This window comes from Silene latifolia, chromosome 9 (assembly GCF_048544455.1).
Source record: "Silene latifolia isolate original U9 population chromosome 9, ASM4854445v1, whole genome shotgun sequence".
NCBI classification, from domain to species: domain Eukaryota; kingdom Viridiplantae; phylum Streptophyta; class Magnoliopsida; order Caryophyllales; family Caryophyllaceae; genus Silene; species Silene latifolia.
In genome coordinates, this window is record NC_133534.1 from 69057862 (window position 1) to 69084088 (window position 26227).

Sequence of the window (26227 nt, forward strand, 5' to 3'; positions counted from 1 at the left end):
ATCTAATGACCAAGCATCAAAAAGAAGACAATACTAGAAGGCCTTTGTACATATTATAGTAGATGGGTAATGATGAAGAAATCCTTGCATCCCCGACTAAATCCTGGAGGATTATTGGTAGAAGAGAAGAAGAAAATAAGAAAGGAAAGGCTGGGACGAGATCCGCTCATCCAGCCATGAAGAAGGCCGTCCAACACTTCAGGAATCCGAGCGTCTTTGCCAAAGGGACGCCTGTCCAACCACGCCACAATCCGCTCGTCCAACTATGAAGACGTCCGTCCAACCACGCCACAATCCGCTCGTCCAGCCATGAAGACGCCCGTCCAGCCACCCCAGAATCCGCCCGTCCCGACACGTTGGACGCTCGGATTGTCTTACAGCCCCTTATGTCTTCTTCTTCCGGCCTCCATGAAAGATGCACATATTTATGAAAGACCGACAAAAAGGAGACTCGCATCTTTTCTGAGAGGAGCGATTCCTCAAGGACTTAATCGTCATTTAAGCCCTTAGTAAACCCTAATTTGTGTACCTAATCCCTACTATAAATACCCCATTAGTCTAATTAGATTGATCATGTTCTTCTTATCAATCTTTAGTGTAGTTTATATCATTCTAATCTCTTCTTAATCTTGTAATCAACTTCTAATCAAATATTAATACAAATCTCATTTCCTTAATTTCTCTTTTGTTCATCTTTTATTTTGCGTAATTGAAGATTATTTTGGTTATTATTGGGAGATTGACAACCTTCCAATCAATCATCAAGTACTTCTATTATTCTTTGCTTTATTTTGGAATCATTATTAGGTATAATTCTCTTAATACCTTTTTAATTATTGTTAATCATCTTCATTTATTCATCATGTTTTGCTTTGTTAATGTGATTGACAACCTTGTTAACATGTCAAGCTTGATAATGAGTGAGTAGTGTCCTTAACTAAGGTTAATGGGTAATTAGGGGAAACCAACATGGGGGATGATTCATGCTTAATTTAATATGTTTTCATAATTTATTTGCTTGCTTGTTGTGAACTCAACTTATGCACATGTTATGTTTGATGAAATGCGAGCCTATGAATCCTGTCATTTTTTACCCATCACTTATCTTTTCAATGAGACTTGTAAGACATAAACCAACTCGAGTCTCATTAGACCATGCATATAGTTGAGTAGGGAGGATTAAGTCGACTTGTAGGTGTTGTACAATCTAATCGATTCGGCTCCGGGACCCAAACCTTCCTAGGATTGTAAGATATAAACCAACTCAATCCATCACAACAATAATTGCTTGCTTATAATTTGAGAATATGTTTGTATGATCAATTCCCATGAATCCCCTATGACCCTATGACACCCTAGTGCTTTTAATCAATTGTTTACATCTCATTTTAAGAATTGAAATGAGATGTAAACAATTGATTAAAAGCACTAGGGTGTCATGGGGTCATAGGGGATTCATGGGAATTGATCATACAAACATATTCTCAAATTATAAGCAAGCAATTATTGTTGTGATGGATTGAGTTGGTTTATATCTTACACCCTAGTCCTTTTAATCAATACGTATCGGGGCGTAGATGACAACCATGAGGTTGATTCTAGTGTTTGAGCTATCACTTGTCGATAAACTTACGAACTGTCATGAAATCGTTCCGCGTATCAAACATGCGGCCTAATCATCACTCAGTGGTTGGCGGGAGGTGCAGAAATGAGGTATCTACAGAGCCCCTACTTTGACTGAGGCTTGGATAAGGTAAAAGTCAAAGTATAACCATCAGGTCAATCGAAGATTACAACCTCATGACTATGGCGTTGCGAGGCGGCTCAAGGGGTCTGAACCAAGGACCTTTCGTCGGGAACATTTTAGAGTCTATCAACTTTTGGGGAGGGTCTTTTAAAGTTCATTTGACTACGTAAGGAAGCTCGCCAGCCATAAGAAGAAATCATACATGAGACACCCATGGGTGAAACAAGACTGAAGGCTCTTCGGCAAAACTCTTTAGTCTGAAGATAACTTGGTGTCTAAAGGCATTAGGAGTTACAGGGATTCTGAAGAAACTTCTTAACACTTCTGAAGGCTAACTCTGAAGGGTATCTCTAAAGGAAAGGCTGAAGGATAACTCTCTGAAGGACTGAAAGGGGACTTAACTGAAAAGAACTTCTGGAAATTACTGAGGAGATTATCTGAAGGTTGCTGAAAGGATTATCCGAGGGTTGTCCGAAAGATTAAGGTAAGCTTCTGAAAGATCTGAAGGTTTATCCTGAAAAGGTTATCTGAAGTAACAGAACTCTCCGGGAATTGTTTCTCTCGAACTCCGTGGGGAAGAATCATAAAGGCCGACAATGATGCGTCCTTAGCATAAAGGTTCGACACGCCCTTGACATTGCTGAGGAATAAAATATAGGTTCGACACGCCCTTTGCATTGCTGAGGAGAAAATAAAGGTTCGACATGCCCTATGCGTTGCTGAGGAGAAAATAAAGGTTCGACACGCCCTTTGCGTTCCTGAGGAGAAAATAACGGTTCAACACGCCCTTTGCGTTCCTGAGGAGAAAATAAAGGTTCGACATGCCCTTTGCGTTCTTGAGGAGAAAATAAAGGTTCGACACGGCCTTTGCATTCTTGAGGAGAAAATCTGCTCGGGTCGTCACAAGCGAAATTACGATAAAGGGGAGAAGCCCATGAACTTTATTTAGTGATCATGAATTCTTGTTGGGGAATACATCGACGATTAGGAACATTTTGGTCGTCATGGAAGAAACCTTGAGCAATACTGCGAATACTGCTAAGGAATATCTTGACTGTCGCTGGGGAGTACGGAGACTTGAGTGAAGCCCCCAGTTGGAGCGAGCACTGCTTATGATACTTACCACCATGGTTAGTAGCCACATAAGAATGCAATCTAGTAGGCGAATAGCACACAGAACATGAGGAAACAAAATTAGCACATGGACCTCAAATGCAAAATTTGTTTTTTTATAAAAGTTATTTAAAACTTGCTTAAAGAAATTTGTCATTTTTAATGCGTTATGCATATTCAATGGGCTTTAGACGCATGACTGACGTGACGTAGACCTTATACGGACGCAGACTGACAAACATAGGAGTGACTGTCTTAGACTTGACGCGACACATGAATGACCTTGACAGACTTTGCTTAAGTATGCTCAACATTTAGCCAAGTATGGGTGACAATGCGTATCAGTTCCAAAGGTAGAAGAATTGCAAGAATGATGGCGGCATATAAAGGCAAGGCGTGAGCCACGGATCAGCTGTCTACTTTGGATGTCTTTCGCTATCGTTTGCTGTAAAAGAGACCCCTCTTGAGGCATGATAACTTCGAGAATTGATCTAAGGCCTTTGTCATCGTCTGGACCGAGCAGTAGCTCGAATCGAATGAGACTCGAAGGGTAAAAGGAAGGATGAAGGAAGGGTGGCATCTCGGAAGAGAAGCCCCCAGGATGAGAAAATGACTCTGGATTTTGGTAAAAAGGAGACTGGGTGACAAAAAGGAGCCCCCAGTAAAGAGGTAAAAATGGGAATTGTGGTTAGAAGGTTATAAAATGGAAAGGGATGGTTGAAGTGGCTGATAATTGAGGTTGAAAGTTAAAAGTTGGGATGTGGTAATTGAGGTTGGAAGTTGATGGTTGTAAAATGGGTGTCGGTAATTGAGGTTGGAAGTTAAAAGTTGTAATGGTTGTGTCCTTGAGGACTGCCTACGTATTCACATGAAGTGAAATCAAACCAGATCTTAGTTATGAGATGGCTTTGAGAATTGAGGTCGAAAGTTCAAAGTTGGGATGGTTGTGTCCTTGAGGACTACCTACGTATTCACGTGGAGTGAAATCAAACCAGATCGTAGTTCTGATTGTGTGCCTAAGCTATGCTGTTAGGGCCTTAAAGTGCATGGGTCACGAGGGTATATTCCTTTGGTGACTCGAAGAATCGATTTGAGATAACTCCACATGATCATAGACCAAAGAGGTATAATTAAGTTTGTTAAAAATTTCCTCGTTCGTGTGAGCACACTCGAAAGAGGACCCTAAGGATGGATATGGGTTCGTTCCGTCCTAGGTAGCAAAGTATCTGAAGACTTTGTGTATGGTTCAAGGTAAAACTGGATTGGATATTTGGAATGTAGAGCTCGGAAATAAGAGGCTTTGATAAGCAAATCTGTAGAGCTTGATTTTATGGAGTTAAGGCTTTATGGGATTATGGCTTGTAATATGGCTTGGAAGTGGAGTCTCTTGACTTGATGTAGCCTGAGCACATAAAGGTAGGTTAAAATGACGTGGGTTCAAGTTTCCATGTCTTGGCTCTAAAGGATGGGTATACTTGACAAGCTTGAGAGGATTCTCAAAATTCCTAACTATCTCCCTGTAACGGTCTCGAGAAGGACTTAGGGTGTGTGATGTGTGAAAGGCTAAGTAAGGGTGCTAGCTGACCATATTCATCGATGTCTTGATTTTATATAGACTTCAGCAGTATTAAGTATTAGATTTCATACTCGTTCTTGATTAAGACTCAGATTCTTGGTCTAGAATATATCTCGGCTTTTGTTCAGATTCTTGATTTAGGTTTTTGGAAGATAACGTTGACTTTGGATATTGACGTTGACTTGCTTGATTGAGCCTTGTTCTTTTGATTTTTTTGTCTTGGATTACGGGCATAACCGCGTCCTTGGATATTGATCTTGTTCAGTTCTCTTGATTGAGCCTTTGTCTTTGTTCATGGCTCGTATGGTCTTAGATTTGCTTGCTACCATGGATTTGAGCCAGACTAGCACCTTTGGTGTAAAACGGGTTGGTCTAGTAACACGGGTTTTTATTGTTGGGAATGGGCTTGCCTTCCGTCATGGATCATTGACAAGGGAGATGGTTTGGATTCGTCCTAGAATCTCTTGAGATAGGCTCGTCCTAAACTAGGGTTATAGTAAGGTTTCTATTTCTAGACATGGAATAGGTAAGAAAATGACACGGAGTTTCAGGTCCTCTATAACTTGGAATGGAATATCATTTAAGTGCACTCACACCAACTTGCCATGCGTTGTTTGTTTGAAAATGTCTCAAATCAATTCTTGTTGTCACAAGAAAAGGTAAAGGAAGAGATAGGATGGAATATGTGGATTGAAAAGTGTACTTTTATTGAAATGAGTAATGAATGTATAGACTCGAGAAGACATGTGACTCTGGGACATCCCCCAGGTTGTCACTAGGAATGGAAATGGACACGAAGAAAGACACTAGAAAAATTATGGGAAAGAAAGCCTAGGACTCGGACTCGGACTTTGACCCGGTCTTAGATCCAGACTCGTAATCATCGGCCCATGCTTAAACATTTATTCTTCTGGCAACTGGCTTCGGCATCCATTTTAGAACCTCGTCCTCATCATTGGGAACAATGGAAGGATAATAGTCAAGAATAGTTTCTTGATAAGTGGTATATCCATGAGGATTGCCTAAGTTGTCGTATGGGTTATGTGGGTTAAAGGTTGAGAGGGACAATTTCCCATTTTCAATCATATTCTGGATCGCATGCTTGAGCTTATAGCACATCTCAGTATTGTGTCCTTTGCCCCTGTGATACTGGCAATAGGCGTTACCATCCCATAATTCGGATTTCCTTTCTAGGTCGGGGCTAGGCCCTATTGGTTGAAGAAGACCTAGAGAGGATAATTTGTTCAAGGCTAGGGCATAAGGTATGCCTAGACTTGTGAATGACCTTGAAAAGTTGTTAGGCTTCTTCGATGAAGGCTCCATAAGGTTGCCTTCGTTGATTTTGATTCTTGGATGAGAAGAGTTAGGAATAGATCGCTCACTTGTTGCTTTCTCCTTAGGACTGTGAGGTTGAGGTTTTGTCAAGACTCTTTTCATCTTGAGAGGTTAGGCCTCAAGCTTCTTTTGGAAAGCCGAGAGTTTATGTTATCAATGGCTCCCTCTAACTTAGAAAATTAATTGTTGAAGGCAATGGAAAGCATGAGCATTCCACTTTGGATATCGTCATCTTCGAGGTCATTGATCTCTTCCTTATCATGAGGAGCGAGGAGGTGGGAACAGTCTAGGGATGATTCATAGTCATGTTTAGTGCTGCTAGACCCAAGAGAGTTGATTTTCTTGGATTGCTTAACGGAAGGTGGCATAGGAAGCCTGCCATCCTCGATCATATCCTGAATAATATGCTTTAGACAAAAGCATTCCTCCGTATCGTGTCCCCTACCTCGATGGTACTGATAATATGAATTGCCCTTCCACCTAGGCAGTATCTTTTCAGGGTCTGGGGTTGGACCAATTGGATGAAGTTTTCTCTGGGAAACCAGTCTTTGTAGAGCTACCTGATATGTGGTTCCGAGGTCAATGAATTCCTTATGGGCTCGTCCCGGCCTTCTGCGTCGAGTTTCCAAGAGGTTGACTTCCCTGACTTCATTGGCCTTCTTAGATGGGTGAGTTGTGTTGAAGCTATGACCTGGCCTTGGGGTACGAGAAGATGGTAAAGGTTTCATCATGCCCATTTGGTTTTCCATATTGACGACACGAGTGCTCAAGTCTTCGACGGTGGCCTGAAGCTTAATGACTGCAGCACTTAGTTCTTTGACGACGACAGATAAACGTTCTTGAAAATTTTCATTGGAAATTGCAGAATTCCTACCGAGAAGAAAATGACGCGTGTTACAACTTGATTCGGCATGGGATCACGCATACTAAGGCGACAAACAAAGAGTATACGAAGGAAAATATATGTGGACGAGAGGAGTTGAGTAGACTCTTGACTCGTGAATTCATGAAATGTCGTGAGTGACTTCTCGTGTTGGACTCACTGTGTTTGACTTCGACCTTCGACTCGAGTGTTGACTTTGACGGAGTGACATTTATACAGTTGAGCTTATTGACGGGATTGCAGGTAACCTGATTCTAAGACGTGTGTTTAGAACAGACTTGACTCCAGGTTTGGGTATGTGTGTACCCGAACGTAACACTAGGAGAATTCAGTGTGTTGACTCGAATGTGTGAGTCGAGGTGTCAGAAATGTTTAGATCCTAACTGAATTGGGGTATGGGGTCCAAAATGACGGTGTGACGCCTTAGGACTTGACTTGAACTTGAAAAGACCCAAAATGTAAAGGAAGACAGGTTTATAACCTGAAAGAGTTATGACAAGGACATGGTCGGTTTGAACTTTGACTCTAACTTAGCCCAATTGAATTTACATATTTACATTTACATTGTTTGAAAATATTTTGGTTTTAAACGTTTGTTTTTGGCTTTTACTCAAAAATGACTCGACTCGTGAAGTAGGTGTGTGCCACTGTATCAAGTGGGATTTGAAAATGACAAAATTTTGAAATGTTTGTCCTAGACAATTGTTGTGTAGTTGTAGGAGTGCTAACTCGAAGTGACGTTTGAAATGGGTTTGAGACCCGAAATTTGACTCGGCATTTGAATAGAGTTTCGGTTTATTCTGCGTTATTTTGGGCCATTTTTCGAAAATATTTAAATTTTGAAAAGGATTTTATTTCGTCATGGTTTTGTTTATAAATGGTGCTCACGTATATGATACAAACATACATATGGGCATTATAAAGGTATGCTGAGTGCATTTAAAGGGTTTTGGTTTAAAAAGGTGGGTTGCCATACCAAACAATCAAACACTGGTCCGTGGAGAGGTCCGTGCCAAACATGAGTAATGTCGGTTCCTAGTCCATTCCCTCGAGTAGTGAAAGCTCTTGATACAAACATGAGTAAGCATCGTGGTATGGTTGACGTCAATCTCTATCCATCTTTATGCCCAGATAGGAATTTGGACCGTCCAGACGGGACGATCAGTCGAATGGGTTGGGTTAAGCCTTGGAAAGCCGAATGAGAAGACCTAAGAAGGTCGAGTAATAAAAATCAACAACTGTCTCGTATAAACGATTCCCTAACCTTGTTCAAGTTTCACCCTGGGTAACACGTAAGTGTATCATGCCCAGTGGAGTCGCCAAACTGTGGACATGGGCCACCCGCGCGTTGGTTTCGAGGCGGCGACACTTCTCCCACGGGACCATGGTTTGCCAAAGCACGTCATGGGCCGTTACCGATTTGCGACGCATTGAAACCGATGAAAGGTTGAATAAGCCCGCATTTGTGAAGTCGCCACCAATTTCTATGGAAAATTGGAACCGTTAGAATACCTCGTGCCATGTCAAGACACAAAGTAGTGACATGAACACTAAGAACTCGTTACCCTTAGCATTCTATGTCTAGAATGACTCTCGAGATGCCAATGGACACGGATGTCCAGAGATAACTGAGTAAGGGGTGAGGGTACGTATTAGGAAGCTCTTTAATTCGAACACCTAATCCCGCCCGCCTCGATAGCGGCCTCTACTAATGATTACGGAAATCGTTCATATTTGATATGTCGTCGATGTAATGTATGCAATGCAACAAACATAGATTAACCCTAGCATGTGAGATTAGACTAAGTCGGTTAAAACGTGTTTTAGCAAACAATTTGGGTCGAAGTTGGAAGTTAGATTCATTACCTGTGAATGTCATACAATAAAATCATACAAGATAACGATAATTAGAATTAAAATTATAATAATTAGAATTACAAGAATTACAAGGTTCATTTGATCTACGTCAAAAGCACGCTCGAAAATGGGATTTCGAAGAAGAAAATAAAGAGAATTAAAAAAGAATTAAAATAAGAAAATACGTCAGATTAGAGGTGATAATACGATTAATAATTGATTTAAGCCGTAATTAGGGACTACGTGTAATACTCCGTATTTTTAATAATAATTTATAAGAATAATTTATGTAATTTAATAATTGATTAAATGACATTTCTAATAATAATTACAATAAGACGTTAATTAAATAATAAATTAGGCATCCAAGTCGGGAATTGGGTTTACCTAATATTGTGCATTGGGCCGTATGCCGTTGATAGTTGGGCCGAATTTTATGGTTCATCAAGTATGGGTGTGATCGGGATTTGTATCGGGAATTAATAATAATAATAATATATATAGGTAATAATAATTATATTAATAATAATAATAAAGTTATGGCAATAATAAATTAGTAAAGATAGTATGAGGAAATCCTATTTATGGTTGGATTAACATATATAATAATAATAATAATAATAATAATAATAATAATAATAATAATAATAATAATAATAATAATAATAATAATAATAATAATAATAATAATAATAATAATAATAATAATAATAATAATAATAATAATAATAATAATAATAATATAATGATAATTATTGATGCGGTCGATTCTACACCAAAAATAAAATACCTAGATTACTGCTAACAGAAGTCAGCGGCAAGTAGGGTCGATCTCCACAGGGAGGCTAAGTTGCTATCTATTTGTTTAACTCGGTCTGTCAGGGTGTCACAGAAATGGGGGTTTTGATTTGATTTAACTAACTGGAGACTAAAGCGAGGGAAATGAAAAAGAGAAATTAACAGCAAGAGAGAAGGGAGTATGCTAGGAGTCGGTCCACCGTGGCAGCTATCAGATCTTATACTATCAAGAATACTAAGGCGATTAGACTATTGATAAGAAGAGCTATGGTCGTCACCTTTCGGTCCTTAAACCGCCCTAGAGCGTAAACAGCTTAACTTTCGCCCTCACTGCAATACCCTATTGTAATTAAGCAAGCCTTCCCTTCCAATATTTCGATCTAGGTCGGGGTTAACTAAATTTATGGTCTCCTGCATGCATTCATACGACCGGATAACAGTTAAATTGCCTAATACAATTCTTATCGCCGGGCTAATCTATTTAATACAATTAAAGCATGCTACCACGGCTTCCCTAATCCTAACATACTATGGGGAATTTAGCTAGACATGGAATTAATAAGAACAATAAATAAAGAGGGAGAGGGAAAAATAACCATTAAATAAAAAGAGAGAAAGGAAGAAAGAGAAAGAATTACTGAATTAAGTCCGGAAATGAACAGGAATAAAAGTAACAGTGTATAGAGAAAGGGAGAAGAGCAACGTGATCCTTGGATGTTTACAAATGACAACCTTTACTCCTATTTATAAGGAAATAGGAGTAGGATTAAACCTAATGACGGAATTAGAGCTTAAAAGCCCAACCCGTCAGCATAGCCACTCGATCGACCACTTAAATCACTCGATCGAGTGAACTTGACTCGAAAACAACTCGATCGACCTAGAATAGTGCTCGATCGAGTAAGGCTATAAAGGAACTGGTCGATCGACTAAGCAAACACTCGATCGACTGATTATTGCACCTAGACCCACTCGATCGAGTGGTAAAGTACTCGATCAAGTGGATATTGACTTTGACTTATAATTCTCGTTAGTTTGACTTTGACTTGTCCTTTTAGCTCCCGAAACACCTTCACGCATCCCAAGACAGCAATATTTCCCGCTCCAAATTATCTCTTCCTCCAAATGCATGCTAACGGACGGTAAATAGCTTGATTCCGCTACTTTCTGGTTCATTCCTGCAAATAAGACAAAATAACCCAAAGTAGCATATTCGGGGCATTTCGTAGCATAAAACCACGATAAAAGCATAGAAATACGTGCATAAAATAGGCTAAAAAGACTATATAAAATGCACGTATCAATTATAATAATGGTAATTTATATACTAATTAAAATAAGGTAATTTATATAGTTTTCTAATTGATCTCGCATTCTCTACAATCCTACCCTATAAATACCCTATTAAATCTTAGAATTAAATCACAAATTAAGAGGAGGAGCTTTTGGTGACGGAATTAGCAAGCGGTAATTAATAGGTAACAACTTTTAATCTCGTTTTATTTTCTTATACAGCTGAATGTGAGATGATCTCAAGACACTTAGAAACTGGCCCAAACCTTGACGGAATCAGACCAAACTTTGGGAAGTGGTACGTGGGATTGCAAGGGCTAGAATGGGTGTGGTGGTGGTGTCAGAGAAGGCCTAGGGTTGCAGTGGCAGGCGGCTGAAAGTGGCTGGTCAGAGGGGTTGTGGTTTAGGTCGTGGGTGGTTTTAGGGAGTAATTGAACCCTCTAATGGCCAAGACTTGACCTGGGTAAGGTGTGGTGTTGACGGGGGTAGTTAGTCGACCATGTTGGTGGTGTTGGCGTGGCGACAGGTTGTGGTTTTTGCGAGTGGTGGCCGGAAATCGCAAGAACAGGGGGTTTTAACGCAGCTGTATTAAGACGAGCGTCGTGGCCGCGTTTCTGACCGTGAGTGAGGATGGGGGGCACCATTAGAACCGTCGTAGACCAAGGGTGAAAATGGTGTTGGTCGTTGGGTGTGGTAGTGGCTGTAGTGGTCGTGGTGGTTGGTTTTATACACGGTGGAGGGTTGGTAATGGCGAGTAGAGAGGGTGCTTAGGGCGTGTGTTTGGGGGCTGCTGGTGGCGGTTTGGGTGGTGGTTTTGGGTCCTGGTGTTCATCGTGCTGTGGGCTAGGAGGTGGCAGGTTTGGTTGGGGCTGATGGTGGTCAAGGAAGTCGTGAAAGACGGGTTTAGGAAGGGTAGTGAACAACGGTTTCGACGGCATTTGTGTTTATGGAGTTCTCACGGGAAATTGGGGATGTTGTACGTGGCTTGGGTTTTATTTATTTGAGTCGGGTTTTTATTTGGGTGTTGACTCGGGTTTTGGGAAGTCGGGTTTTTAATATAATGACTCCTTATTAGTTGTATAATAATTATTTTATAACTAATAAAATAATTAGTTTGGGTTGTTTTAAGACTGAATTTAATTAATGGTTTGAGACGGGTTTTTAATGGGTACTTTACATAGTAAATGAATTATCGTAATTAATGATTAATTAGTAAGTAGTTATACGGGAAATATAATTAAAGTAATTAAACTATAATTAACTTTATTACTTAAAGAATCGAATAATTAATAATTAAATTATATTATTATATATTTAGGTGACGGTTTTGTGAGGAGCTATTTTATTGGATTGCGTGATTGGAGTGCTTGCTCTCGAGGTAGGATAACTACTCAACTCGTCTTATCTTTGTTAGTTTGTGGAATTTATAAAGTTATTGTGAAATTGGTTGGATTAATGGATGTGGATTATATATCGTTGGATTGTTTATTGTTTGATCATTTATATGGGAATTCCGTTTGCATTGGATACCTCAGCTCGTGTCTGAGATGATTTTTTTATAATTGGCATAGCGTATAAGTGAATACCTCAACTTCGGTTAGGATGGTGAATACCTCAACTTCGGTTGGGATGATGAATACCCTGGGCCAGGGATTGGCGGGATGAATGGGTGTTTCGGGTGATGAGCTCAATTGTGTTGCAGTATATATCATATCATTTCACTTTGACTTGTTGTTGGTTATTCCTACTCAACCTCGTGGTTGACAGTGTATTCGTGAACACCTGCGGTGAACCGTTTTATGGGGAGCAAATTTGACAGGTACTAAAGATTAGTTGACTCGGGAGCATTGGGATGAGAGCTTGACTTGGACCATAGTTGAAGTCTATATCACATAGAACAATTATATCACTTTATTTATTTCCGCTGCGAGTTGTAAATGTTTTTATATTAAGTTTTAGTTTGTTAAGTTGTAATAAACATGTAATTTTAAGTTTTAATTTAAATTATTTTGGTGAGTCGGACTTTGTTATTCACTACCTCGGGAAACCGAGATGGTAGCGCTCTTATTTACTTGGGAATGTCTAGCTAAAGGCTCCCGAATAAATGGGGGTGTTACACTACGTCAAAGCGAGAAAGAATTCAAGGAATTGAAAGAATTGAAATATGAAAATATGTCGAATTAGTAGTGATAACAAGGATAATAGTCGATTAAAACCTAATTAGAATGCCTACGTCAAAAAGGCTCCCGAATAAATGGGGATGTTACACTACGTCAAAGCGACAAAGAATTCAAGGAATTGAAATATAAAAATATGTCGAATTAGTAGTGATAATAAGGATAATAGTCGATTAAAACCTAATTAGAATGCCTACTTCAAAACTAGACGAATTCAGAGGCAGAAACCACCTCAGAACAGGCGCAACATCTGCTGCGTCCCTTAGAAGAAGTGCATCAGTTTGTTTCTGACTGTGAAAGTCATACTCCTTAATTGTTATCGTTGGTTGTTTGATTAGGATACATTATTGATATATAACTCTAGTTGAAGTGATTTAACATGTTATATACATCTGGAACCATCATAAAACGAATTAAAGATGAGGGTTTATAGAGATTTACATGATTACTATAAATTCGTGTCAGAAAGAAAAAAGAACAAAAGTTTGAACTTGAAAGCGGAATCAAACTTGATGAAGCTGAAACCAAATAAGGAAAACTATGTAAAAAAGACGAATTCCAGAGAATCGATATGAGAAAATCGACCCTTTAAAATCCGAGTTTGAATAAGATGACAAAAACCCGCAAATATTGAATTATAAGGGATTTAGGTCGAATTAAGCGTTAAAATTAAAAAGGAAATATTAAAACATGATTTGTGTACTAACATGACGAAGAAAATGAAGAAAAATGAAAGAAATAAGAAAAATAGAAAGTTGCAGAAGGTCGAGGAAGAGGGAGAAGCGCAGGGGCAGCGGTAGCCTCAGGAAGAGGCGCAACATACACTGCGACTCTTCGAAGAGGCGCAGCTGCTGCTGCATTTATTCTCGACGTCAGATCTCCGCTGTTTTGTAAGAACGGTTTTAAAAGATGGTTTTTAAGACGGTTTTTGAGCTTGCTTTCGATATAGACCTTACATTAGATGATACAAAATAAAAAGTACAATAAATAAATAGGATTTACACCCTCAGTCTTATATGTTTGACGAAACGAGATTGACTAAGTTAACGTTTAGTGATTGCTCGACTCGAATATTCGTGGAAAGTGCACTTGTTAAAGGATTTACATTAATTGACTAGGTTGATTAAAGTTGACTTGGTCAAATTGGTCGGTCTATGCAACGTGACTAGGACTCAGTATGATCTGAGCTTACGTGGTCGATTGATCAAGCATGTAGGCGTCGAAAGCAATAGTGTGGTCTAGAATGCAAAGGGAGAGAAAGAAGGGGCAGAACACTTGCGTCAAAAATATGGAGGCCAGAGGACCCTATTTATACTAAACATATGGAGGAGTTTAGGAATGACATGGATACAGAACAAATCACGGAAATATTCTGGAAAGCAAGGAAAGAGGGCTGGGGAAGAGGTGCAGTAGCCACTGCGACCTGTGGAAGAGGCGCAGCACCTGCTGCGTCATTTCCCAGAGGTTTCCTCCTCAACAAGAAAGATTTCCGCGTTTTTTATGGAATTTCAGTAGATATGCACATCCTTATTGAGTGAAACATAATATGCGGAAGATATTTCCTTGAAAATATTAAATTTAATTAGGAATAAATATCCAAATAATTCTAGAACACTCCGGAATATTCCGACTTGGCATTTAAACGGTTTTTAGAAAATGAAGCGGTTTTTTACCCGGACTCCAAATGAACTCTAATTACTGTCAAAACGACCGTATCGGCGCGTAGATGACGACCATGAGGTTGACTCAAGTGTTTGAGCTATCACTTGTCGATGAACTGACGAACTGTCTTAAAATCGTTCCGCGTATCAAATATGCGGCCCAATCATCACTGGGTGGTTGGCGGGAGGTGCAGAAATGGGGAATTTACAATAATTAGTCTCAAAAACAAATAAATTAAAAGTTAGCTTAAGGACAACTTTCAGCTATCCGGATTAAGCCTCCTAGGAGAGTAGGTGCAATGTCGCTTTCTGTCTTCCTCTTTTGAACAAGCAAGCTCAAGGGAACACTTGTGGAGCCTTTTGGGATTCTTTCTACCTCAGTTTGGCTCAGAAAACTCAGCAAAGAAGTCCACCCTTTATTCAATAAAGCAAGAGCAAGCAAACAAGGAATATTGTCTTATTAGTTCCTACTTTATGCTTTATCGTTTTCTAGTCAATGTGTTCAGATTATGTTAATTGAATTAAGAACCTGAGATTTTCTGTCAAATAATTTCAAACGTGTGCCATTGTATGTTGTAGTTTGAAGCCAGGCCTGATAACTTTCATGTGTTTAACTGTGGCAGGTTGATCAAAGTATGTTAGTAAGCTTAGTGTATCCTGTGCCTTGCTGTGGATATATTGATCTTTCTGTCCTAATATTGTTCTTGAATTTCCCATGACTTGGTCTGTGGGATTCATGCATAATATTGTCCAAATTATTAACTTAATTTCCTGTGAATTTTATGTGGATAATTATATCCTTGTTTATTTGTTGCAATTTATCTTAGAAAAATCATCCCACAAAAAAACATTTTTTTGTCATTGTTTGTTACTACAACTTTCAAATTATTTTGTTATTGTTTGCATCAGATTTGTATGCCTCCATTATCTATACATTAGCTTTATTTCATGCTCCTTTAATCCACAAGCAAAAACTACTAAAAACAGACCTGAACATTTAGTTTTGATATGGAATTCAATGATATTTACATCAAATTAAAACTCTGATGCTTAACAGTCCCTTTGGTTGTTTGTTTCATCTTCGAGCCTCTTAAAACATAAGAAACCCCCACTATTACACTACAAATTGGTAACCAGAGCCAGGTTATAACATAAGTACCATGCTTGTGTTAGTCTTGGGATAATCCTCTCTAAAACATTCTGTTTTCTGAAATTGTTACATTATGATTTACTCTGGGTAAACCAGTTGCCAAGGGTAGTATCCCTTATGTTCCATATCCTAAGATGAAGGCTCATGAAGTTCGCTCCCTTACTAAGTCCATGGTAGCAACTATGACGAAGTTACAAGCCTTACGAAGAGGACATGAAGGTGTTGTGCATATAAGGAAAGCTACCAGCAGTCATGGAGTTCCAAGGCGACCAAAACCACCTGATTTGTGCGAAGGAGAACACCACCTACTCCATGAATGCCCTAAGTCATCTGCTGCCCTAATAGGCAGAGGCAAACCCTTTACACTTCCTTTCTTTAATGGTGAAAATAGTAGAGCATTTGTGTCTTGGTTATATGGTGTTAAATGCTATTTTGAGAACAAGTGTTTTTCTAAGGAAAGGAAACGTGAACTGATTGTGTCCTGTTTAAAGGGTAGTGCTTTGTTATGGTACATTACTCTCTCAAGGACGATGGAAGGGAAGGGTAAAATAAGTTATTGGTTTAAACTTGAAAGGAACATGAGGCTAAAGTTTCTACCTTGCTCTACCATGAATGATTTGTGGACACAAATTAAAACCCTTAAGCAAAATTCCTTGAGTTTTGTTGAATATGCTAAATTATTTTAGGAATTACACTTTGTGTGTGACAAAGAATTTGATCATGTCTAAAAAGGAGTCAGATTTTACCCTGGTATCAGAAATTTCTAGAAGAGTTAACTTATAATTGAAAAATTCATTTGGTAAATTGCTTGAGTTGGCTTTGTGTGTGGAAAAGAGCCTAGTAAGGCTTAGGAATCATGAGGTCTGACGGTGAGAGAGTCATTATTCACTCAATCAAACATATTTATACCCAACTATTAGCATAGCAAGCAAGTCGGGGTCCATCCACGGGACGGTGTGCTTTAGGTTCTAAGTCTATCTATCTCAATTTATGCTAGTGTCACAATTGATTTGGGTTTGAGGTTGATAGTTCTAAACTAATGAAAACAATGAAAGGTAAATAAGCAATAAACAAGGATTGAACAAATGATTAACAATACTAGGGAATCATGGGATCATAAGGGAATCAAGGTAAGATCAAACAAACAAGTTTTATTGATGCAAGCAATTATTATTGTTGGAATCAAGCTAGTGTAAATCCTACAATTCCTAGGGAAACTTAGGTCTCGGAGCCGAGTCGGTCAAGACTTTACAACACCTACAAGTCGACTTGGTTTTCCCTATTCATGGTGAGATAACATAAATGAGTCCTAGGAAGGGTTGGGTGTCGGTCAAGCATTTACAACACCTACAATCGACTAATTACTTCTTCCTAATCAACTATATGCATGGTCTAACAAGCCTTGAGTTGGTTTATGTCTTACAAGTCTTGTTGAAAGGGTTAGAGAATCAAGCTAGGTTGTCAATCAAGCAATTCATCAAACATGACATGTGCATAAGTTAGAAAAACAATAAGCAAGCATTCATATGAACTCATTAAGCATAAATCTTCCCCATGATTAACTCCCCTAATCCCCCACTAATCCCTAGCTAAAAGACTACTCACAAAACATCATGTTTATCATGCTAATAACGGCGTCACACATCATAACACAAGTCAACATGATGATTAAGCAAGATATTAAGCAAAGGATTAAGAAGTAAATAAAGAGATTAGGAAAGTTACCAACTTGGAAAGTAAAGGTGAGCATAAATAAAGAAGGATCCCTGCATAAAGACGAAAAATTGTCACATAGTCTTCAAATACATACCCAAGAGATCCAAATTTAAACTATTAAAGATTGAAAGAACAATTGTTGAAAGCTTGAAGTGCTTTGTAGAAAGATTAAAGACTAATCTACTCCTAATCTAATCTAAGGAGGCTTAATCCTCACTAAGAGGGCTTAATCCTCAACTTATTACAAAGAGAGTATATATAGTGGTACAAGGATTAGGTTAACCAAGTGCTTAAATGACGATTAGACCCTTTAATCTACGTTCAAGGCCTTCCAAGTCCTAAGAAGGGACGCTCGACCTCTTGCTCAAAGATAAGTATGTTGTATGGGGAGACGCCCGACCTGGCAATGTGGACGCCCGTCCTAAACTTGGGGATGCCCAGACCGACTTTAGGTCGCCCGTCCTTAATGGATTTTATTCTTCTTCTTGCTTGACTGCCTCGTGATCCGTGGGGATTATTGAGGAGCCGCGGGAGTCCTTTGTCATTGCCCATTTCCTTGTTTTATTGATTTAAGCCTTTAGTGTTAACCTCCTCTTCGTTGCTTGGTCGTTATAGGCTATTAATTTAGCTCCGCTTCACTACATCTAGCCAAGTTAGTGCTCTTCTCCTACAAATGGCACCAAACCTCATAGAATATACATAGAAGGAAGACAAAGACAAGAAATTACCCTAATATATACTAAAAAGCATAGGAACTAGGCTAGTGAAGGGACTAAATGTGCGTAAATAGGAGTCACATCAAGGTCTTAGTTAAAAGGGAAATTTGGAAGCCATGAAAACAGTTGGGAATGAGGAGGGTTTAAACAAAAGAGTTGTCAGGCCATGCTTGGACGTTGCTTGTCCTAAGTCTAAATGCATTGAGCTACAAGTCAGGGGAAATTATGTGGCTTTCCCTGCTATTTTTAAAAGCGTGTATTATGAGATTGAACCCACACGCAGCCCCACATTTGAGGCTGCCGAACAAGTGGAAGAACAAGCCTACACTAACCTTGACCTGCTTGATGGTGCAAGCAAAGGGAAAGTTACTGATTAGGTTCCTTTAGAGTTGTTTGTGAATCAAGGGTTGCCTGACCTTCAAACCTTAAAGTGTGGATAGGCCATGGTAATGATGGTAAAGCTTCTTGGGCTCTAGTCGAGGGTGAAGCAACATGAGAGTCTTGGGTTGCTCCATACTCAAGTGTACCAAATATGATATCCTACATCAGCCCAAGTTGTTACTTCAAAGCCTAAATATTGGGCTTGTACTCTTTCAACCCCTAACTTCCATTTTTACATGTTTTTGAGGTTACAAGTTAGTGGTGATCATTTGGGTATAAGTTCAAATATATTAAGAATGAAAAATTGGTATGAGCAGTAACATTTACAAGTTGTCATTTGGTGATATTGTGAAATATTTTAAGAGTTCTAGAGACTTGAATTACCCCTCTTGGGTGTTGTCAATGCTGCTAAGTAGGATGCCCATTTCTGAAATGTTCATTTTTATTCATTCAAGGTGGAAATTAATTTTTGATAGTGAAATGGATCAAACTAATTACTTGTTGAGTTTGGAGGTGAATATTGTGGAAATTCCTTGTGAGAGTTTGGTAGACTTGTTTGGGATATCAAGTGTAAGTTCTCTACATGATCTTGGAGGAGTTTCACGCATTTTGGTTATGTTCAATGGAGTAACTAATTGGAGTTCAGGCAAGGGTAAGCCACATGGAGATTCTTGGACTGTTACATGCTCAAACATGCCAGACATGACTTTAGGCATCAGCTTACATTCAGGTTTTGAAATCCATGTAATGGGAGGAACTTCAATTCCTCTTGTTATAAACCCTGCACATAAAAAAACTAAACAACACCTAGCCTGCTTGAAAAACAAAAGAGAGAATCTGTTTCTAAAAATTACACAAAAATGTAAGGCAAATTAAAATTTGGGGAGTGTCCGAATCCTTGAATGCCAAATGATCAAGGAACAACCTCAAAATTCCTTTAAGCCTGATTTGTTTAAAGAGTTTGGTGGCACGAAGGTATTTGATTCGAGAGGAACATTTCGTCTTAGTGTTATTGAAGATATTGAATGCATATGTGAGCATTCTATAACTGGTGGCCTGCAAGTTCAACTTGTAATTTAGCTTCTTGAGATGGCAAGGCATGTCCTTAAATCGCCTGACAATAGTGGCCTACAATATCAGAATATGGCAAATCTCCTTAAGATGCCAAAACATACTATTATGGTATATGATCCAGGGGTCCATACTGGTGGTTATGATCAGCCCTCAAGAAGAGTAAGCAGAGAAAAGAGAACCTTGGGGTTGATACCGGGTATGATATAAGAAAACTAATGCCATTTACAATTTTGATTTATGATCTAGGTGGGGCTCATGTAATCCTACCACTTGAAGAAGCCTTTGAGCTTGAAATGGCTTTGGTCTTCTAAAACTTCATGCAGATGCATTTAACCTATATAGGATTTAATTTTTTTAAATAAAAGGGTGAACTCACTTTGAGTATTTGATTTTTATGCACTCTAAATTTGAGGACAATTTTCTTTTGAACCCGGGGTGGTTGGAACAAGAGTTGGAGCATGGGTTTATAACTTTTTACTCCAAGATAGGGATCTCCATATTTTGCCATTAATCACATCAAGGTCCAAGTCAGGGAGAATCCAAATAACCCCAAGAATGAGCAGAATACTCAGTTCAGGGAGTTGATTGCAAAGATCAGCAGACCTAGGTCAACCTCTTTGGTTTGTACCCCATGCTATACTCAATAGATATGGGTGAATATTATGTCCCTGGAAAGCTTGTGATCTTGGCTTGAGTATGTTTTTTTGAATCATATTCATATCAGCTATGTAGGTCAAGCTATAATCCCTGTAAATAGCCTGTACAGAAGAAGACAATGCACCAGCCAGGCTAGGTCAGTGCTGACCTAAACTTACTCAAACGCTTATAGAATATCCATCCATTGTTCTTGACTTATTCTAATTAGAGGAGGAAGCTAACTCATTTATATTTCATTTGGTTTATGGGAGTCTTCCTATGTCATTCGGAGTAGAAAGTTATGGCATGTGCAAGAGAAGGATGATTTGCGACTTTCTGCTGAAGTTCATGATAGATCTGTCAGCACTTCAGATCGCATAACTCAAGATTTACTCAGTATTTATGGCTGATTCTTTTTGGAGAGTAAAGCAAACTCCCTTATCTTTAAAATGAGCCATCTTGAGCTAAGAGTTGTGTCTACTGCAAGATGAGTCTAGTTCGTGAAATGTTATGGCACCCGATTTTGGTACTTCTTCTGTTTTAAGATCCAGGAGCTTCACAATTGCCTAAGTCATGAAACCAACAACTAATTTGGGTCCTAGGGAGTCTTTAGAGCAACTTTGAACGGATAATTAGTCTCAAAATCAAATAAATCAAAAGTTAGCTTAAGGACTACTTTCAGCTATCCGGATTAAGCCTCCTAGGAGAGTAGGTGCAATGTCGTTTTCAGTCTTCCTCTTTTAGAAAAGCAAGATCAAGGGCACTATTGTGGAGCCTTTAGGAATTCTTTCTACTTCAGTTTGGCTAAGAAAACTCATCAAAGAAATCCACCGTTTATTCAATGAAACAATAGCAAGCAAATAAGGAAGATTGTCTTATTTGTACCTACTTTATGCTTTATCGTTTTCTAGTCATTGTGTTCAGATTATGTTGAATGAATTAAGAACCTGACATTTTCTCTCAGACAATTTTAATCTTGTCCCATTGCTGTAGTTTGAAGCCAGGCCTGATAACTTTTCTGTGTTTTAACTGTGGAAGGTTGATCAGAGTCTGTTAGTAAGCTTAGTGTAACATGTGCCTTACTTTGTATATATTGATCTTGTTGTCCCAATATTGTTCTTGAATTTCCTGTGACTTGGTCTATGGGATTCAGGCATAATATTGTCCAAATTGTTAACTTAATTCCCTGTGAATTTTCCGTGGATATTAAGTTGATAATTATATCGTTGTTTACTTGTTGCAATTTATCTCAGAAAAATCATCCCACAAAAAAACAAGTTTTTTTTTCATTGTTTATTACTATAACTTTCAGATTCGTTTTTTATTGTTTGCATCAGATTGTATGCCTCCATTAGTAATTTATTAGCTTTATTTCATGCTCCTTTAATCCACAAGCAAAAACTCCTAAAAACCGACCTGAACATTAAGTTTTGATAAGGAATTCAATGATATTTACATCAAATTAAAATCTGATAATTAACAGTCCCTTGGTTTGTTTGTTTCATCTTTGAGCCTCTTAAAACATAAGAAACCACCACCATTACACTGCAAAGACATCCTTAATTCAAGTTATGGCCCTATTAGTTTCGAGCCGGGCACTACGAGAAGATTAAAGAGTGTGGGGTAGATAGCGTGGATGATTATGTGCTTTCTACTTTGAAAGATGTGTTTGAATTATACAATAGTTGATGTGGAAGCGTAGAATTAGAATTGTGGTGAATGAAAAGAGGCTTATGAGATTGATTTGTTGGAATATGTGTCCTCAACAATAGTGCGATCACATGATTTAAATATCATAATAAAATTCATAATAAGAATACAAAAGGGATGATTCATTTTATAGTCAACTGATCAACATTAATCGGTAACGATTGGCTTGCTAGAGTTTGACGTTACTGTCGTAGGACGGTGGTGGTCAGTTGATCCCTTAAGGTCACACCTAAAGGATTATGCCCTTATCAGTAAAGTTAATTAATTGTATGCCGATACAAGTTGATTAATTCCTTAAATATGAACAATTTATATTTATGAGAGAAAATATGTATCTTACTGTAATGTGATTAAATAAGATTCGTTTTAGTAAATTAATATGTTAATTCACTAAATTATGTTGAGGTTCTATAAATATTTCGAGGTAGAGGTAATTTGTTATTTACATTTACAAGAGGTTTAACTAACTAGCTATTATGGGACCCATTATATGTTGATATAATGATAAAATATTACTCAATAAGTTGAGTAAATATATGTTTATTAATTTGTCACATAATTTTTGTATGATCAAATTAATATTTATTTATGTAAGATAATTAAACATAAGACTTATAAGCATTTGTGGGACAAATATTATAAGACAAAAATAGACCCATATAGGTACATATGTACCGTCCAAAACATAAGATGGTGGAGTGTTTTGTTTTTGTCATTTAGTTGTTGGAAAGATGCTCCAACAACTTATGACAACACTTTACTAAAGCCTACTACCTACACTATTTGCATAAGACAAATTGAGAAGAGAAAAAATGCTCAAAAGGGAGCATAGTGGCCGGACCACACTAGAGCACACAACACTTTGTTGTTCTTATTTTTCTCATTTATTCTCTAAAAAGATGCTCATGTTCATAACATGCAAAAACCTCTCACATATTCATTCCTTCTTCATCAAAACATGAGAAGTTTTGATTCAAATTGTTCAAAGAAATTACTAATATTATTAATGTAATATATGAGTATTAGTAATCAATTTTAAGGTAGGCTGCTAATTAAATATCTAGCAAATATTATTTAGTAGAGATAAGGGCTAATCTTGGGTGCAATCAAGAGGAGAATCTCTACATTGGGATTTTGGAGGATCATCCTAATATTCATTATAGCTCAAGAACAAGTGAAGGTAGGAGACCTTACTTGTGTCCATAAATCCGAAATTTACAATGTAAGGGACATTGGTTTTCTTATAAATCTCTTATTTTGTTATGCATGCACTAGATCTAAAGAACAAATAATTAAGAAGTTAATTAGTTCATTATTAGAGGAGTCTGATAAGAGGTAAATAAACCTAACATGATTTATATGAGAAATTGAAAGTTTGATCTGGTAATGCGTAATGAGATGATAAGAAAGTAATTTGCATGTCATTTCTTTTCAGCTGGTGACTATAATACTGTGCATATACGAATTGTTTAGCGAGATGTGGCATTTCTGTATGAACAATGTTAGAATTGCATGAAAGTAGAGTATAGTGTAACGAACTATGAACGAAATATGAGGAACTAGCCGATCAATAGAGTTAATCGATCGACCAGGGCAAGAATGAAGGGCCGGTTGCGTTGAACTGCGGGTATAACGAACCCAGTGCATATGTATGGATAATGTGATAAGATCTATGAGCATTGTATTGATGTGGCTCGTACTTACGCACATTTAGTCCCCTAACTAGCCTCGTTCCTATGCTTTCTAGCATGCATTAGGGCCGTTTCTTATCTTTACCTTCTTGTTTTTGCATATTCTATGAGGTTTTGTGTCCTTCATAGGAGAGCAGTGCTAACCTTGCTTATATGGAGCAAAACGGAGCTAAATTGATCGCATCTAACGACCAAAAAACAAAGAGGAGACAAACATTAAAGGCCTAAGTCTATAAAACAAGTATATGGGCAATGATGAAGGACCCCCATGACTCCTCAATGATCCCACGGATTATGAGGTAGCCAAATGAAAAAGAAGCAAAACTGCCCTTCAGGACGGGCGTCCCAGAGGCAGTTCATATGAATGCTTGCTTGTTGTAGTTTCAATTTATGCGCATGTTATGCGTGATGAAATGCTTGATTGACAACCTAGCATGATTCTCTTATCCTTTCAACAAGACTTGTAAGACATAAACCAACTCAAGGCTTGTTAGACCATGCATATAGTTGAATAGGGAGAATTAAGTCGTTGTAGGTGTTGTAAAGTTGTGACCGACTCGGCTCCGAGACCCAAAACTCCCTAGGAATTGTAAGATATAAACTAACTCGATTCCATTACAACAATAAATTGCTTGCATCTATGAAACTTATTTATGTGATCTCATCATGATTCCCATATGAACCCATGACACCCTAGTGCCTTTAATCAATTATTTACAAACTCTATTTTCTTACTTTGCTTTACTTTCATTTATTTAGTTTTCATTTGTTAAGTAGTTTAGATTGCAAATCTCAACATCAACCCAAATTGTGACACTAAAGACATAGCTATTTACCACCGATAAGTCAATAAAATACCCGTCCCTTGGGATCCGACCTTTACTTAACGCTCTCTAAGAGTAGTTTGTTTAGAATATAAATATTGTTTGATTACGGAGTATAGACGACATATCGACCGAATCAAGTATTTATTGTATATGACACTCATATCGGTTCATTTTAATAGAAAGAAGATGGCCCCAAAGAAAGTATCTATTGCTGCTAATATGAGTGTTGAGGAGATTGAGAGACTGATAGAGGTGAACGCAGCGTTAACGACAACTTTGCAGAACTCGAAGAAGCCAGAAATGGATGTTGTGAAGATGAGTTCACTGCTTGCTCGTCACAACCTTACTAAATGTGATGGCTTGGGAGAGTCGTCACTGCTAGGAGAATGGTGTCGAGAAATTGACAACTTGTTTGAACTGCTAGAATGCCCAGCTGAATTGAAAGTTGATCAAACTGCAATTTACCTCCGCGGAAAAGCAGGCCTGTGGGGGAACCGAAATAAGGCAGAGATTCGAGAAGGATTCAACGAACGCGGGGAGACCCATGTTCGCTCGTCTGGCTTCAAAAAGATATTACATCAGCATTTTCTGCCATAGCACATCAAAAGTCGAATGAGGGCCGAGTTCGACTCATTCAAGATGACAGATAAAATGACTGTGGATGAGTACCACAACCGTTTCATGGAATTGGCAGAATATGTGAGTGACTTAAATTTGGGCAGTGACATTTTGGCTGTAAGGTTTGAGAGGGTTTTGTCAACTGAAATAAAGAAGGGACTCGCAGCTGGGGAGCCATCTACGGTGGATGAGGTATACCGGCGAGCTGGACATGCTGAGAGAATATCTGACGTGTCGAAGGAGGAAAAGAAGGATAAGGGAGAGAAGCAAAATGATGAAACCACAAGTTAAGGTGGTTCAGGGGGAAAGAAGCAGAACTCAACCCCATTTCGCTCTTATTCTGCTGGAGGGTTAGGAATGGGCAGTAAGGAAGAAAGTGGCAAAGGGAACAATAGACCCTAATATTTCGGATGTGGCAAATATGGCCACACGTCTTTTGAGTGCAGATCCTCGGGAAAAAGTGGAATTGGAAGTAGGGGAGGAGGCCAGAGTGCATATCGTACTCCAACACCTAATTTTTGAAGCAATCGGTACTCTGGACAAGGTGGATATCAAGGGAGTTACTATACCAACAATCAGAGTCGGTTTAATAACAGCCAATTGTTGGAGTTAGTGTCCTCCACAATAGTGCGTTAACATAATAAATCTCATTAATGGAATATCTTCAGATATTTAATTATTTGATCCTCGTCAGTTGATTAACGTAAATCGATAACGGTTGGCTGACTAGAGTTTGACGTTATTGTCGTGAGACGTCGGTGATCAACTGACCCCTTTCGGCCACACCTATAGAAACGAACCCCAATAGACAACTAATTAATTGTATGAGATACAATTTATTTAGTCCCTTGATTTGTAGACTAAAAGGTTAGTCAATTATTTTAAGAGAGAATTCGAGTTGCGAACTCGAGGAACGGTAGTTATTATTTAATTATGTGATAATTGAATAATAAATTTTGGGAGACGGGTTTTAGTTAATTAACTGTTAATTTACTAAAATTGTACTAATTGATTAATGTGATTAATATTAGTACGTAAATAATATGTGTAGTGGTACACGTATATTTACGGAGTGAATTGGACGAAGTAATTATGGAAGTATTTAAACATGAAACGATGTTGAAAATAAAAATTACACGGATTTGTGCAACAAATATAAGAACCAACATGGACCCGTAAATGGGTAAGTGGATCGTGTAAAATAAGAGTAGTGGATGATTACTCATATAATCATTTCACCTTATTTTGTATACTACCATAAGTTATCT

At 38.3% G+C, this 26227-nt stretch overlaps 1 protein-coding gene across 1 annotated transcript in view; it reads left to right on the top strand.

Annotated features, from left to right (window-relative positions):
• The window catches only part of LOC141601171 (uncharacterized), a 169798-nt gene extending 150010 nt beyond the window's left edge, over positions 1-19788 (top strand). Inside the window, exons 3-6 of the mRNA XM_074421440.1 lie at positions 15687-16098; positions 18859-19147; positions 19484-19673; positions 19724-19788. Of these exons, the coding sequence (XP_074277541.1) occupies positions 15687-16098; positions 18859-19147; positions 19484-19673; positions 19724-19788 (956 nt within the window). The remainder of the gene's footprint in view (positions 1-15686; positions 16099-18858; positions 19148-19483; positions 19674-19723) is intronic.
• Positions 19789-26227: the final 6439 nt, after the last annotated feature.